At 34.2% G+C, this 17,686-nt stretch overlaps 1 protein-coding gene across 3 annotated transcripts in view; it reads left to right on the top strand.

The window, feature by feature from the left end:
• Window positions 1–17,686, top strand: part of LOC149833431 (calmodulin-binding transcription activator 4-like) — an 86,191-nt gene that overhangs the window by 62,416 nt on the left and 6,089 nt on the right. For 2 of the 3 annotated variants that reach the window (XM_090015120.1, XM_090015121.1), the window contains exons 7-8: window positions 13,764–13,984; window positions 14,417–14,926. In XM_090015120.1, the coding sequence (XP_089871246.1) occupies window positions 13,764–13,984; window positions 14,417–14,926 (731 nt within the window). The remainder of the gene's footprint in view (window positions 1–13,763; window positions 13,985–14,416; window positions 14,927–17,686) is intronic. The other variant, XM_090015122.1, reaches the window with a different exon arrangement.

Consider the following 17,686-nt stretch of genomic DNA (forward strand, 5'->3'; position numbering starts at 1 on the left):
TGTGAGTTCTGCTGTTAGTTTTGCTGATAGTTGTAGTGAGATTGATGATGTGGGGTCACTATGGGTACATGTATATAAACTTGCAAAAACTGGAGAAGGAGGTGGTGAAAACAAGACATTTCGATGCAAGCTCTGTGAAAGAGATTTTGTTGGGTCTTACACAAGAGTGAAGGCTCATTTGTTGAAGATACTAGGACATGACATTTCAGAATGCAGAAAAATTGATGAGGCAATGCGAAGACAATACAAGAATATGAGAAGAGAAAGGCAATGGACGATTTTTATGTAGTTAGTGTGCCATTTGCAAGCCACCAAGAAGATGCTGAAAAAAAAGAAAAGTCAATGTATGAGGTAGAGGAACGATACAAGCAACATTCAATACATATGGAAGAGAAAAATTGGCTAAAAAAGTTGAGAGGTATTTTTATTCTAGTTCACTCCCATTTAATATGGCTAGAATCCTTATTTGAAGGATTTAGTAACATCCTTGGCAAATTGTAATTTGAGTGACTATGTGCCTTCAAGTTCAGAAAAAATACGAACCACACTTCTTGCAGAAGAGAGGGCAAATATATAGAGGTTGCTGGAGATTAAAAAATATTCATGGGAGTAAAATGAAGTTTCTATTGTGTCTGATGGATGAACAAATATTCAAAAGCGTTCACTGATCAATTTCATTGCTTGTTTGCTTAGTGACTCAATATTTTTGAAAGCAGTTGATGCATCTGGGGAATATAAAAATGCAGAGTATTTGAAGGGATTGTTTATAGAAGTCATAAAAGAAGTGGGTGATCAAAAAGTGGTACAAATCATTACAGACAACGCTCCAGTTTGTAAAAGTGCAGCGTTGAGTTTGGAGAGTGAGTACCCTCATATTTTTTGGACTCCTTGTGTAGGACACAACTTAAATCTGGCCCTAAAGAGCATCTGAAACCCCAAATAAGAAGAAAATTTACAAGCATATGCTTTATGTTCATGGATTGAAGATTTAGAAAGAAATGTCAAAAGCATTAGGAATTTTGTTGTTAACCACCATCGTGCTAATGCTATATTTAATAGGCATTCTGACTTGAAATTGTTGAAGGTCGCTGAAACACGTTTTGCGTCTATCATTGTGATGGTGAAGAAGATTAAAAGAGTGAAGAATGCTTTGATTAACATGGTGACTGATGAAAATTGAACATTCTATCGTGCTGATGATGATATCAAGGCTCAAGAAATTAAAAAATTCATTCTTGATGATGAGTTTTGGGACAGAGTGGTATACTTCCTTCAATTTTCGCAACCTATTTAGGAATTAAGAGAAGTTGATAAGGATAAGCCCATGTTTCACAAAGTTTATGAAATGTGGGATAATATGATTGAAAAAATACAAACTATAGTTTTCAAGCATGAATAAAAAAATCATGCATTGGATGATTTAAAATTTTTAATCATATTCATTCAATTTTAGTCAGAAGATGGGATAAAAGCAACACTCCTTTGCATTGCATGACACATTCTCTTAATCCAAAATATTATGCAAATAAGTGGCGGGCTGGTGGTATTGGTCGTGTCTCTCCAAATTTAAACCCAGAGCTATCAAGAAATAGAAATATGTGTATGACAAAACTTTTACTAGAAGCATATCTTCTATATCAAGTCACACAAGAGTTTGAAAAATTTTCATCTTCGAAATTATATGAACCGACATTATTCGCGAGAGAAGAAGATAATATAGATCCTATCACATAGTGGTCAACATTTGGATCAGAGACACCTCTTCTTCAATGTCTTGCATTAAGATTGCTATCGTAGTCTGCTAGTTCATCTTGTTGTGAAAGAAATTGAAGCACATATTCTCAAATCCACAACATGAAGAGAAACAAACTCACCAGCAAACGTGCAGAGGATTTAGTATATGTTCATTCAAATCTTCGATTACTTTCGCGAACCAATGATGAATTCATGTACTAATTTGCTCTCTTAGTTATTTGATTATTTCTTAGTTTTTCATTTAAATATACTTGTATTGTATTCAACATTTTTAAATTGGGTTTGTAACGCAGACAAGGAACGTCCAAATTTTGGGATGTAAACCCAGAAGAGTATGACTTCGAGGGAGAGCATGATTTCAACATAACAAACATGGATATAGCTGCGCCTAGTATTCCTTCGAATGATGCATTTGATGATAAAGAAGAAAATTATTAAGATCCATTACTTCATCAAGATATACTTTGGTATGTAATTTAGTTCTTTTCTGCTTTACTTATTTGATTGATATTTAGGTTGATTTATGTAATTCCTTTACTTATTTGATTGATATTTAGGCTGATATATTGCATGCATGCTGAATGATATTACGACAATGTTAACTGTTAAAACTTCAAAATTATATATATATATATATATATTATATATATTATATTTTTGCCTTTGCCGTATACCCGCACCCGCATATTTTTGCCTCTGTCGCATACCCGCACCCGCACCCGCACCCATGTGACATAGATAAAACTTCAATTTTGAAATGCTGACGGTGTGTGCTTATGTGGGAGTGCGTTCTCATGCTTGCTAAATGAGAGCATCATGTTGTCATGAATATGCACACCCAAAAGAAAACATTCATTGACATATATATGTACACTCAAAGAAATTGTACATTGATGTGAATATGTGTACATAATGAAACTGTGCAATTGACATGATTATGCGTAATGAATGGAAGCATGCAATTGACTTGAATATGTGCATTAAATGAAATCGTGCATTTGTCACTAGCATATGAATTAAACAAAAACATGCTTATGAATATCCTTGTTTGATACACATAGTTAAAATTAGCATATATGAATGTACATTTGGAAAGCATATGATTTATTTCATGTATGGCATATTGTTAAGGTTTTTGCATATGGTGCATCGATGATCTAAATGAATCATCGTAGGCCTGGTGAGCCTCGAGCTTTGGTTTGCTTCTTCTTTACTTGTTTATAATGCATCGCAAAAATCACATTAATGTTGTTGCACTGTTTTATGTTTTTTCGTGGGCGATGGTCCCATGATGGTTCTCGTAGGGGAATATGCGAGCTTGTGCCTTTGCTTTTGCATGCTGAATTGCAAGTTTAATATTCGACATTTAATAACAAGATAAAGAAAAGAAGAACAGTGCAATATACGTTCTGAGATCTTCCGTCGTTAGAATGAGAATCTTAGAGTTTTGGTTTTGGGGGATCACGAGGATACAAAAACTTCGTATGCATTATTGATTGCCCCAGAAACCGATATTGAGGTTCTTTCTCCTGACCACGGTTTTAGGGAGAGTCCGTCATTTGACCTGAGTGGTGTGTAGACACAACTGTTGTTTTGGTATACCAAGAAAGTGACACTATTAGATGTGGATGTCCTTAGTGTCCCGACATTAGATGTGAATGTCTAATGTTCCGAAGGTGATTCGGTCGAGGGTTAAGTTTGAAATACAACTTGTGTGCTAAGTTATCCTGAGAACCCTACTTGACCTCGAAAAATTTTACTCGTTTGGTGTATCCGCGGGCAACGGTAATAAAAAAAACTTAAATTGTGTGTATTCTAATAGGGGCATGCATATAATAAGAGAATTTGATCAAAGATAATAAAGTATTCATGCATGTGCACAAACATTATGCATTTTTCCTGTTATGCATTAGATCATGTATATTTACTTGCTTCTCTACTTGCCCTGTATGATTGAATGCATGATATTATATCATGTTGCATGCTGAATATTCTAAATGTTTATATGAACTATGTTCTTATTGCAATAACATTCCTCTAAATTATTGCATGAATTCTTATCTGTATTCTTTATGCTTATTTATTTCACTAGAGGGATTCGTAAACAGAAATCCTCAGATTTCTGACACCCTTACTTTTGTGGTTTTCGCAGCCGAAGGGGATCAGTGAAGTGACTCGCTTCTAGGAGAGCTACAGGTGCTGCATGTTTGCTAGACAACTTCACAAATGGATAACGTGGCTCTGCTTTTCTTCCATTTTCTTTATATTTAATTGTTCATGTACTTTGATTTTTCTTATGTAATTGTCTCGAGACTATCATTACTTATTTAATAAAATTTGGCTTGTTATGGTGTGAATGATAAATGTAAGATCCCTAGTGGTTTGTTTGGTTATCCAATTATGAGTGAAACTGTAAGGGCCTCGGGTCTCTGAGAATATTTTCGCAATGGTTTAAAAAAAAATCCGCACTTTTGAAGGGGTATAAGTTGGGGTCGTTATAATTACAATTCCTTTGCCTAATTATGTATCATGTTTAAAGTAAGACAGAATCTTAGCGAGACAAATTCTATATTGTGGAAAAAAAATTAATATGAAACAAATATATCAAGGGGTCTAGATGTTCAATTAGATCTTCTAACTCCTTATAGTTGGGTTTATAAGGTGGAATGATTTTTTAGAGCACTTGGTTGTCTATCATTTGCACGTCTTCTATATTAAATTACATTAGGTTCTTTTGATTCAATATTCTCACCATCTTGGAGATTGAGTTGAGGCTCTTCATTACTAGCATTCTTAAATAAAATCTCATTACTATTTTAAGGTAATATCTCAAATAAAAAAGAATATTCAGAGTTCTTTTTAGGCACATTTTGAAAGAAACTTTCATTCTCCAAAAAATAAACATTCATTGAGATATAAAGTTTGTCCTTTTCTGAATCAAAACATCTAAATCCTTTTTGGATTTCCTCGTATCCAAAGAATACACATAGTATAACTTTAAGAGAGTATCATTTTTTTAGTGAGAACAAAGCGCTTGCATCCAAAAGGTCTTAATTTAAGATAATCAAGAGAGATTTTAAAGAGTTTTTCAATATGAGAAATATTTTGAAGCTTATATGATGAAAGTTTGTTAATAAGATACACAACAACCAACCAAGCTTCAACCCAAAAATGTTTTGAAACATTTTTTGAAATTAAGAGAGTTCTAGTGGTCTCAATTATGTGCCTATGTTTTCTTTCAACTAATCCATTTTGTTAAGGTGTATAAGCATATGATCTTTGGTGTAAAATCACATTGTTTTCAAAATAAGTTTTGAAATCACTTGACATAAACCCCCCAGAGTCAGAGCGAAAGATAAAAATTTCAGTTTTAAATTGATTTTTGACAAGATTATGATATTTTTTAAAATTTTCAACAACTTTACTTTTGTGCCTAAGAAAGTATATCCAAAAAAATCTAGTATAATCATCAACAAAAATTACATAATACGAGTAACCACCTTTAGATAAGATAAGAGAAGGTCCCCATATGTCCGAATGCACTAATTCAAACGGTTCAAAAGAAAAGAAGGTTCATTTAGTAAAAAAATGGGTTTCATTTTGCCAAGAACACAATCCTCACAATGAAATTTTTCATTACAAAATTTGTTCAAATGTACAACATGGGATAACTTTGATAAACTAGGATGTCCTAGTCTTTGATGCTACAAAACTATGAGGTCTCCTTTATGTCCTTCCCCAGTTTGCTTCCCAGACTGGAGATCCTGCACCGGACATTGCTTAGATGATAAGGATATACTATACCCATGGTCGGTAATTTGAGATATAGAAAAAAGGTTTAAATCTAATTTTGAGACATCTGATTTTTGGAACAAAATTTTTTAAAATACTTCCTTTTATATTAAGAGATGACCCATCAACGGTAAAAGTATTATTTTGTATTGAATTAGTGCAACATTCGAAAAGCAAAGACATACGTAGAGTCATATGAAATGAGGCTCCAAAATCTAAAAGCCAAGAAAACTTACTGGGAGGTAAAGATGTAAAGGTCGTGGCTCCCAAAAGAGAGGAAGAGGAGTTCTTGATTAGTGGATGAAAGGCCTCCATGATTTGAGAGAACATGGTTCCAATGGATTTTGAATCCTCATTGATTCTACTTCTTTCTTCATAAGATGTTCCTAGAGATGCCAACTTTTTGTATTCTCTTCTTTTGAACTTGGGATAATAGGGCTTGATGTGCTTCAACTCTCTACAATTATGGCATGTTATTATATTTTTTCTCTTGTTGTCAGCATATCTAGATCTCCCATAGTAAGGTTTTGAAAAATATGGTGCTTTGTAAACATTTGTATTGGTACCCAGTCTTGACACGACCAAAACATTATCTTTGATCTCTTTAGAATCAGACATGGATTTCAACCTTTACTCATCCATACACACTTGAGCCAAGACCTCATGCAAGGGAAGAAGTTTTTCCCTATGAATTATATTGACCCGGACTTGTTCAAATTCGGGTATAAGACCTCTAAAAAATTGGAACGATTGTTCCTCGTGCTTGTATTTCTTCCATTTTTTAGCATCTTATGAGCAACATCTTTTTGGCTATGTTACAAGGACTCAGCCAACTGGGTGCCGCACCCGCGTCGACGCGGGTACGGCACCCGATGCGGTCAACCTATCATTTATGTCCAACTTTTGGACTTTAATATATATATATATATATATATATATATATATATATTTGTTGCACCCCCGCACCCAAGTTTTTTGAATGTGCCACACCCCTGCACCCGCACCCATGTGACAACTTTTTGGGTATATGTTTGTCTAACATATTCCCAAGTTTCATCCGCTGGTTCAAGAATATCGGAGCATGACTCCTCATGCATACTACCCATAAAGAGAGAAAGAACTTTGGCATGACCCACTTCTCACTCTTTATAGGTTTTTTTTATAATCAAGCATAGCATTTTCTCTTTCAACTCCCTTTGAGGCTCTCTTCCTTAGATTCACCATCAACTCCAACAACCATTCTTGTGAGAATTGGTTGTGGTTCCAATGCGGAACCATAAACAAATTGCCACATATCTTTACCCATGAGGATTGTTTTCACTGCCGCAGCCCACATATTGTAGTTTTTCACATTAAATTTGATGAAAAAAACTATTACAATTTTTTTTTAGTCATAGCGAAAGAAGAAAAATAGATAGAGAGACAAGAAAGAGAGGAAAGAAGAGGAGAAGATTGCAAGAAGAAAGGTGTTGAAGAAGCTTGATTACATGCTTCTTGAGGCAACGATCCAACAAACCAATGCTCTACCAATTTCACTATTTGTCTCTTGATTTCACGTAAGCTCTGATACCATGTAATGAAATATGACAGATAAAAACAAATACCTCTTATGGGTAAGTACAACATACACAAATGGAGACCACTTATAGGTCAAGATACAATCAGAAGAGAGACAATATAAAAAATATCAAGAATCTATTGAGAGAGTGTTTGAGAACAAGCATAAAAGAACAAGAGGGGGTTCACTCCTATTTATACACAAGAAGCAGTATCAATAGAGTTGTTGGACTGTTTCAACAACTCTATGTGGTATTTAACTAAATAGTGTTAAAATATATGTATATATATATATATATACATATATATATATATACATATACAATACCTGGTAGGGGTATTTTTGTCTTTTTACACAGTTGTTTCTAGAAACAACTATTTTAAATAAGTTAGATTCCTTTTATTTTTTTTTATTTTGTTTTTTTTAATTCACATTGGGGGTCCCACATATAGTCTTTGCGACCCGCCAACGGTCATAAATATGACCGTTGGGGGCTCCCAACGACAATATGTGGGAGCCCCCAATGGCTCCCTTTTGGCTATCTCCTTTTGTGTATAAATAAGGGGTTCTCCCTTTATATTCTTAAGCTTCTAGAGCTCCTCTCTGATAAAGCTATTTCTTTTTTTTTATGTAGCCTTTTAAGGCTTGTTGTAGTCCCATAGTGGACTTCTCTCTTATCTCTCTTTTGTGCCTTTGTACTTGTCCATTGTAGGACATTGTGAATGCATTAGCATTCTTATATTACATTTTCGCATACTTCATTACATGGTATCAGAGCCATACGGTTCTTGGAGTTGAAGTCGTGACAACGCTGTCCTTCTTTCCTCTTATATTTTATCCGTGCAATGGAATCCAAGATCGACCTATCCTTCAAGCTCAATGGCATGAATTACATAATGTTATGTAATGGGTTCTATTCCGGAACCTCAACTAAAATTCACCAAGATAGAAGGAGGTCAAAAAAAAGCTCTTGAGGGAGATGCTCGCCTCAAGGCCATTGAAGAACATCAAAGAAAAGTGGAAGATTGGGAGAGCAATCATGCAAAGTTTCTTGCATGGTTCATGAGTATTGTAGAACTCAAGGTATGTGCTAATATAGTTAAATTTCATAGAGCCAACGAGGCTTGGTTCTTTATGAAGGGTATGTATACCCAAAAAGATCTTGCAAGAGTTTATTTTTTACAAGAAAAAGTAAGAACCACCAAACAAGTTGATTTGAGCATTCAAGATTATTATAGTGCTCTAAATCTTCTATGGGATGAATTAACACTTTTAGAGCCTAAGTGGGTGGCCATTGAGGATGTGGAACTTAGGCAAAAACAAATGGAACAAGAAAGTTTGTTTCAATTTTTATTTGGGCTTTGTCCCAAATTTGAGCAAGTAAGATCCTCCCTTCTTCATAGATCCACTCTTTCTTCTTTGGAAGATACTATTGTCGAAATTACTCAAGAAGAAACTCGGCTTGGCATGAGTAAGAGTATAGATGAGGTCTAGTCGTGTCTAAACCTGGTAACAATGTTAAAACATACAAACCCCCATACTTTGGGAAGCAAGGTAACTACAACATTATTTGTCATCATTGTTATGAGTTGGGTCATATTAAACCCGCTTGCCCCAAATTGGATGGAACTTTCAAGCTTGAAGTTGCTTCCGTTGAATAATCAACCACCAAAAAGGAAGAAGGCAAGAGTGAAAATATTAAAGAAACACTTGACAAATCTCCATGGCTCTTCAACAAATATTTAAAGCTACCTTCTCTACATCCGGTGTCGCTATTACCTCTACATCACTACCCGGTACGTATTCTTGGATTTTAAATTCTGGATCATCTTTTCATGTGACTCCTCATGAAAATGCTTTAACCGATGTATGCACCAATTCAAAATTATCTTGTGTCTCTACAGCCGATAGAACTTTTTAAAAAATAAAATGTATAGGAACACTAGATTCTAAAAATTCTCAAAACTTTTTTGTTCCAAAAGTGAGAGTTATTCCAAAATTAAACCTAAACCTTTTTTAGGTTTCCCAAATTGTCGACCATGGATGTGAAATATCTTTTTCATCTAATGGTTGCTTTGTGCAGAATCTCCAGTCGGGGAAGCGGATTGGGCAAGGCCATAGGAAGGGAGACCTCTACTTTATGGATCATTTCACTCTTCCTTCAAACTCTTTTTGTACTTATGTCAAAGACAAAAATAATAAAACTTGTCATAAAAGACTTGGACATCCAAGTTACTCGAAAATGTATCTTTTTCCTTTTGAAAACAAAATTTGTAAAGAAAAGTGTATGAATTGCAAAGATTGTATTTTTGAGAAAATAAAGTTTGTTCCATTTTCAACTAGAACATTTATTTCAATAAGACCTTTTGAATTGGTGCACTCGGATGTTTGGGGCCCATCTCCGGTTATATCTAAGGGTGGTTATTCATACTATATTACATTCATCCATGACTTTACTATATATGTATGAATTTATTTTCTTAATCTTAAATCGGAAGTTTTCTCCTTTTTTAAAGACTAAAAAATTAATTTCAAAGTAGTATATCTATTTTTAGATCCGATTCCGGTGGAGAATATCTATTCAATGATTTTCAAAATTATTTAAAGCAAAATGGAATTTGTCATCAAAGATCATGTCCTAGAACACCTCAACAAAGCAGGCTAACGGAAAGAAAACATAGGCATATTATAGAAACCACTAGAATATTACTTATTTATAAAAATATCCCTAAAATTTTTTAGGCCGAAGCCGTTTTAACTTTCACTTATTTAATAAATCGTGTGCAATCATCAAGTTTGAAAAATATCTCTCCTTATGAAAAACTTCTCAACATGGCACCCGACTATAATCACTTACGTATTTTCGGTTGCAAATGTTTTGTACTTTTACATAAAAGAGATAAGTTATCTTTAAAAGCGATTGAATATTTTTTTCTTAGATATGGTGAAAATAAAAAAAAAATATAGATACTTTGGTTTAAAAAATAACAAACTTTATGTTTCAAAAGTTGTGACCTTCTTAGAAGATGAAAATGGGTTTGAAAATCTTGATAAGAAAGATGAAATTGACTATATGTTTTTGTATGATCTTTCCCCAATGAAAGATATGCATACTAATGATGATTCATTGAATCATTTTGAAATAATAGATTATACACATCATGAAAACTCTAATATTGAAACATCACCAAGTAGTGATGATATCATTGATAAAAATCTCCAAGTTTATACCCAACATGAGCAAAATAAACCTATTAGTGCCTTAGAAAAATTCTCTCAAAACAATGAGTCTCTAGAAGAAACCTCTCTTAGGCGATCTACTAGAGAATCCATTCCACCAAATATGTTTGTGTCATATGAATCTCTAACACCTAATTATAGGGTTTGCTTAATAACTTTACACTCCTATCATGAGCCCACACATTATAATCAAGCGAAAAATATACCACATTAGATTGAAGCCATGAATATAGAACTAGATGCTCTTAAGAAAGCTAACATTTTGAGAAATAGTTAAACTTCCTCCAAACAAAAAACCTATTAGATGCCGATGGGTTTTTAAAGTTAAGACTAAAAGTGATGGTACTTTAGAACGATATAAAGGAAGATTAGTAGCTAAAGAATACTCACAAGAATATGGTATTGACTATGAGTAAGCTTTTGCACCTGTGAGGTCAACTAAAAAATGACCTATATATTAATTAGATGTTAAAAGTGCTTTCCTTACAAACAACAACAATAAAATGAAGAAGTCTATATGGATCCTCTGTTGGGATTTAACATTGAACAAGACAAAACTCTTAAACTTTTAAAAGCATTGTATGGTTTTAAGCAGTCTCCCAACGCTTGGTATGATAGATTTAGTAATGTCATGATTAGTTTGGGTTTTCGTTCATGCTATACTGACACTACTCTCTTTGTGAAAAATGCAGGAACTAGTATTGTTATTCTTTTTCTTTATGTCGATGATATGATTATTACAGGGAATGATCAAGTTGGTATTCGTAATGTCAAAAATATGTTAAAAGATAATTTTGATATGTCTCACTTAGGATTCTTAAGATATTTCTTAGGAATTGAAGTTATATACTCTCCCCGAGGTTATATACTTTCTCAAATGAAACTTGCTGCAAATATATGTACTAAATCTGAAATTTCAGATGACAGAAGGTAGAAACTCTTGAAGTGATCAATGCTAAATTAAGACTGGAGGTTGTGGTTCTTCTAGAAGATCCCACACCCTACAGACAACTCATTGGATTTCTCACCTATCTGTCCATTACTGGACCAGATATTGCGCATGTCGTTCACTCTGCTAGCCAGTTTCGGCATGCTCCTACAACTGTTCACATGAGTGTTGTGCTACGAATTGTCAGATACATCAAGAATATCATCGCTAAAGGGCTATTTGTATTATCATCTTTATCATTAAATTTACTTGCTTATACTGATGCTGATTGGGGAGGAAACTCTAATGATAGAATCTCAACTACTAGTTTTTGTGTCTTTTTAGGAGATTCCCTGATTGCTTGGAGATGCAAGAAGCAACAAAAAGTATCGCTATCCTCTATTGAAGCCGAATATCGGGCTATGAGAAATACCACTATGAAACTTGTTTGGATACAAAGTCTTCTTAAAGATATGGGTGTAGACATCTCCGATCCTTCGAAGCTATGCTGCAATAACAAAAGTGCAATTTACATTGCCAGAAATCACATCTTCCATGAGCGTATCAAACATATAGAGATGGACTGCCACTACGTTTGTGATGAATATTTGAGAGGAACGGTTACCTTGCCATATGTCACATCAGAGTATCAGTTGGCAGACTTCTTCACTAAAGCTCTTTCTGCTCTTCATTTTATTTTTCTTCTTAGCAAACTTTCGGTCATCTCCCTGTAAAGTTTGAGGGGTGGTGTTAAAATATATATATATATATATATATATATATATATATATATATATATATATATATAATACCCGATAAGGGTATTTTTGTCTTTTTATATAATTGTTTCTAGAAACAACTATTTTAAATAAGTTAGATTCTTTTTTATTTTTTCTATTTTTTTTTAATTCACATTGGCGGTCCCATATATAGTTGTTGGGACCCCCAACGGTCATAAATATGACCGTTGGGGGCTCCCAATGACAATATGTGGGAGCCCCCAATGGCTTCCTTTTGGCTATCTCCTTTTGTGTATAAATAAGGGGTTCTCCCCTTGTATTCTTAAGCTTCTAGAGATCTTCTCTAATAAAGCTATTTCTTTTTATTTGTGTAGCCTTTTAAGGCTTGTTGTATTGTCCCATAGTGGACTTCTCTCTTTATCTCTCTTTTGTGCCTTTGTATGACAGGACAATATGTGGGAGCCCCCAATGGCTTCCTTTTGGCTCTCCTTTTGTGTATAAATAGGGGGTTCTCCCCTTGTATTCTTAAGCTTCTAGAGCTCTTCTCTAATAAAACTATTTATTTTTATTTGTGTAGCCTTTTAAGGCTTGTTGTATTGTCCCATAGTGGACTTCTCTCTTATCTCTCTTTTGTGCCTTTGTACTTGTCCATTGTAGGACATTGTGAATGCATTAGCATTCTTATATTACATTTCCGCATACTTCATTACCAATAGTCCTTATAAGAAAAAAAGTAAAAGTATTAATGTGCCCCTAATGGGCACAACCTATTACAGGGACTGAAATGACCAAAATACCCCTAATGGGTATATATATATATACAACTTAATAGGTAGTTGCCTAGTTGGCTATTAATAGTTTTCATGGTTTGAGGCAACAGAGTTTCTTGCTTTATCGAGGTTATTTGGTACTATTTTAGGCTAATTCTAGTTGTAGGACTTCATTATGTACGAAGGGGTATATCCAATTTATTTTGTAATTAGGTTATAAAATACTCATGCGAGAATGGTAAAGCGGACAGTCAGCGGTGTTTTACTGCCTTATTAGCGTTCAAAATTAGCCAACACCCTTGCTAGAACATGAATGTTGATAGGAGATTCCAATAACCTGCAATTGGTATCTGGCATCCACAGGACTGGGTTTGCAGTTATAAAAGGAAGAGCTTATGTATTTCAGAAATTGGAAAAAAAGTAATATTGTATTATTTGTGGAGAATGAAAAGATGATTTTCCTTCCTGTTGTTTTCTCTGTTCTTCACAGATGAACATTCCAGGATAGATGCTTTTCCTATGCTTGTTGCAATTTGGATTTATATAAGGTTCTTTTTATGCAAGCTCATTCTCTGGTCTTTCATGCACACATTCCCATGCTAAATTAAGTGATTAAGTCTTTTTCTCCTCTTCTATTTATTATCAAGAAGTTCACATTCAAGTCTTTCATAACTTTACAAATTTGTTTCTCTCTTGGGGTGAGTTTTCTGTTGGAAAATGGATGATTTTAGTGTCATCGCTTTCTCTGGTTTTCTCTTTTGTGTTATCCTCTCTGTTGGCAATTGTCTTCTTTAGTAGTCTCTTGGTTCTTTATCAGAATGGTCGTTTTCTCCAGATAATTGTTTATTTTTTTATCACCCGACATTGCTTATCTTTGTCTGTACAGAAATTTCATATTCTTCTTTGTCTATATTTTGGTTAGCCCTTGATTATTTACTGAAGTGCCAGAAATTTACTTTTATACTTCACATTCTCTTTAGACGTTCAGGGAAAGCAGAATGGGCAGCCATGGAGTGAGCCAGAAAGAAAAGGATCTCCATCTTGGAAAGAAATGCTGGAGCTATGCTCAAGTTCAGTTGGACCTGAAGAGAAAAGCTCAAATGGAGTAGATGTGCAGTATGTTCCTAGGTCATCAATAAATGGGACATGTAAGCTCGGTGGAGAATCAGCATTGGACAGTACTACAATATCCTATGAAAGAGTAAGTATACGAGTGAGTGTAAGTGTTTCTCTATTTTACCATAACTATCATCTACATTATCTGTTTCCTCCATTGGGATTCCACAGAGAATAATTTGTAAGTTGCTACACTTTGGGATTTGATATATCTCTATAATGTAAAATAAATTTTTTGTGACTCTCATGATTTACATATTACAATTGGTTCCTGTAATAAGTACCTAACCCAAAATATGTTGATTGAAGTATTTGCAGTTTATGTTTACTGTGTATATTGTGTGGTATTTATTTTCCAAGTGTGGCCTTTTTCCTTTCCTATGCATTTGGGACTGATTTTTAACCAGAATTTCATGTGAGATTATTTAGTTGGACTAAAAGCAAGAGATTGATTTGATAATGCAATATCTGTTTCTCCCAGTTACTGTTTAACACTTTTATGAAAATTTTGGCACAGGATTGGTCACAAATTTCTTCTGAAAAAGGGGATACTTCTATCAATTCTGAACAGCCTACGAATTTGGCTTGGAACTGGAAAGATGCTATAGGGCACATGGGACAAAATAGTTCTGGTCAGTCTTCCTCATATAATTTGAGACAGCAACTTTCAGCTGCACAACGCTTCCTACTTGGGACTGACAGCCTTGCATCACCAACTTCAACTTCCTTGCCTCAACATAATGAAAGACCTTCAGGTTTGCCAAGTTCATTAAGATCTAGTGTTCACGATAGTGACCACCATATTGGGGTAGTAGGAAGGCTAAATAGTCTAGAATGGACTGAGACTAACGACATAAACATTTCTGGTAGCAAGTATTCTCCTGAATATTATGGAACTATTTTTGACCAAGCAAATCATCTGGGCCAACTTCCTGAAGCTGATTTAGGTTTGACTGTTTCACAAGTCCAACGTTTTATTATTCGAGAAATATCCCCAGAGTGGGCATACTCTACAGAAGGTGCAAAGGTATTTTCCTCTTTCTAGAAGGCACTTATTGTAAGATTCTTTAGCCTATGAACTTTACATTTTCTTTTTAATAAGCAAGCTGGGGGATTAGGTGCCCTCCATTTCCTAGCTACATATCATCCTTAGTTGTTAAAGGCACAAGGCGGAAAGCCCCTAAAAAGACTAGTTGGTATTCATTAAAAAATTAAAAAAAATACACAAAACATATAAACAAACTGCTAAAATTAATAACAAACATGTATACAACATAAAATCAGCAATATACAAAACATAACATATCGCCGAACACTATAAAGCAATTATATTAAATAACCTGCTCAAAACAATTAAGAATACATGAACAATTGAACAAACAAACCATGTGAATGTTGAACAATATACAAAAATAAAATCATGTATACAAAAAAATTAATGACAATAACCATAAATGAAGCAATAGACAAATAAGAAGAAATGAACAGAAAAAAATAACAAACCATGCAATTGATAACCTGATCAAAAAATTTAAGAATAAATGAACAATTAAATAAACAAACCATACAAACTAACAATGTGAATAAGCAATATACAAAAAATAAAATCATGTATACAAAAAAATTAACAACAATAGTCATAAAATAAGCAATAGAAAAATAAGAAGAAGAAATGAACAATTGAATAAGCAAACCATGCAACTGAGAACTGAGTCAACTGACAATGTAAATAAAAGGCAACTACATAATTTAAACACAATTAAAGCCTTAACAATATTAAAAGTCATACTATAATGTCATAAGTCATAACTGAACTACTGATAGTTCATGATAACTAAAAACATCACATTTAACCAACGTCTCATATAGTAATCTTCATCTCTAAACTCTAACGATCCTAAAACTAAACTATATAGGCCAAGAATTAGGACAAAAAAAAAAAATTGAGTAAGCAACATGGAGTAGACCCTCTAGCACTTGCAGAAGAAGCCCCTTCCATTGTTGTTCTAAACAAAAAAAAAATGAAAATTTGCTAAATTAAAAGGAATAAGCAACAAAAAACATAAAATAATATATATGTGAAAAACAAATACATAAACTATACAATATATATATATACATAATTACATACGCTTATAAGTTATAATATGTTAACATATATATGTAGTGAAATGGTAGCTAGTAGCTACTTAATCCGTGCTTAATCGTGCTCACCGTCCATCGTGGGCGTGATGGAAGGTCAACGCGCAAAAAAAATCCAAAACGATGCTGTTTTGGAGCAAAAATGAGCAAAAACCCATTTAGCGGTGTTTTTATGTGCCACTAAATGGTCCACAGGGACACAAGCGACATTTTGAAAATGGTTTTTAGCAGCGTTTTTATGTGCCGCTAAAGGTCATAGCAGAACTAGGACCTTTAGTGGCGCTGTAAAAGCAGTGCTAATACCCCTTTTCACCCGTTTTTGTGCATTTTTGTGTAAAAAAAATGTTGAGCGTCCATTGTGCACATGATGGACGCTCAGCAACATCATGTAGGTGTTCAAGCACCTATTGATTAAGTAGCTACGCATCACTCTCTCTCTCTCTCTCTATATATATATATATATATATATATATATATATATGTGCATCAGCAATGAGTGTGAATCTGTGTGTGTATGTGAAGTGTGAACTATGAAAAGGATAAGAAAACAGATTTTATATAAATTACACACACACACACACATATATATATATATATATATAACTCAGAAACAGTCAACCAAAAGTATAACTCAAAAACACAAACCATACAACAACAACAACAACTACGCCTTCATCCCAAAACAATTGGGGTCGACGATATGAACCAAAAAAGAAAATCATTCTGGGTCTTCCACATGAATCCTTCTCCTCCAATCATTTCTATCCAATGCCATGTCCTCGGTGAGGTTCAAAGCATTCATATCCTTTCCTATCATCTCCATCCATGTCTTCCTAGGCCTACCCTGACCTCTTTTAACTAATATATTTTCTCATTTCTCCATCCTTCTAACTGGAGCATTATTAGGCCTTCGCCGAATATGTCCAAACCACCATAAACGATTCTCTCTATCTTATTTTCAATGGGTGCAACGCCTACCTTCTTACGTATCTCCTCATTTCGAATCTTATCTTTTATTGTATTTCCACACATCCATCTAAGCATACGCATCTCAGCTACACTCATTTTTTGAATATGATGTCTCTTGGCAACCCAACATTCCGTACCATATAGTAAAGCAGGCCTAATAGTCGTCCTATAAAACTTTTCCTTCAACCGTAATGGCATTCTACGATCGCTTAACACTCAAGTTGCACTTTTCCATTTCATCCACCCAACCTTTATCCTATGATTTACATCTCCATCAATTTCTCCATACTTTTGAATGATAGATCCCAAATATTTGAAACAATCATCCACCAGTATTTCTTGCTCACCAAGCTTCACTACACTCCGATCACTACTTCGTTGCTTACTAAACCGACATTCCATATATTTTGTCTTACTCTTACTCAACTTAAAACCTCTTGCTTCCAATGTCTGTCTCCACAATTCTAACTTAGCATTAACTTCAGCTCTAGACTCATCAATCAAAACAATATCATCAACAAACAACATACATCACAACACATTTTCTTGAATTGATCTCGTAAGCTCATCCATCACTATAGCAAATAGGAAAGGGCCAGATCCTTGATGTAACCCAACCGTTATAAGGAAATTGGTTGTCACCCCTCCACAAGTGTGGACATTGGTTACTACTTCA

Source organism: Nuphar pumila, chromosome 7 (genome assembly GCF_984573655.1).
Source record: "Nuphar pumila chromosome 7, dmNupPumi1.hap1.1, whole genome shotgun sequence".
Classification (NCBI taxonomy): domain Eukaryota; kingdom Viridiplantae; phylum Streptophyta; class Magnoliopsida; order Nymphaeales; family Nymphaeaceae; genus Nuphar; species Nuphar pumila.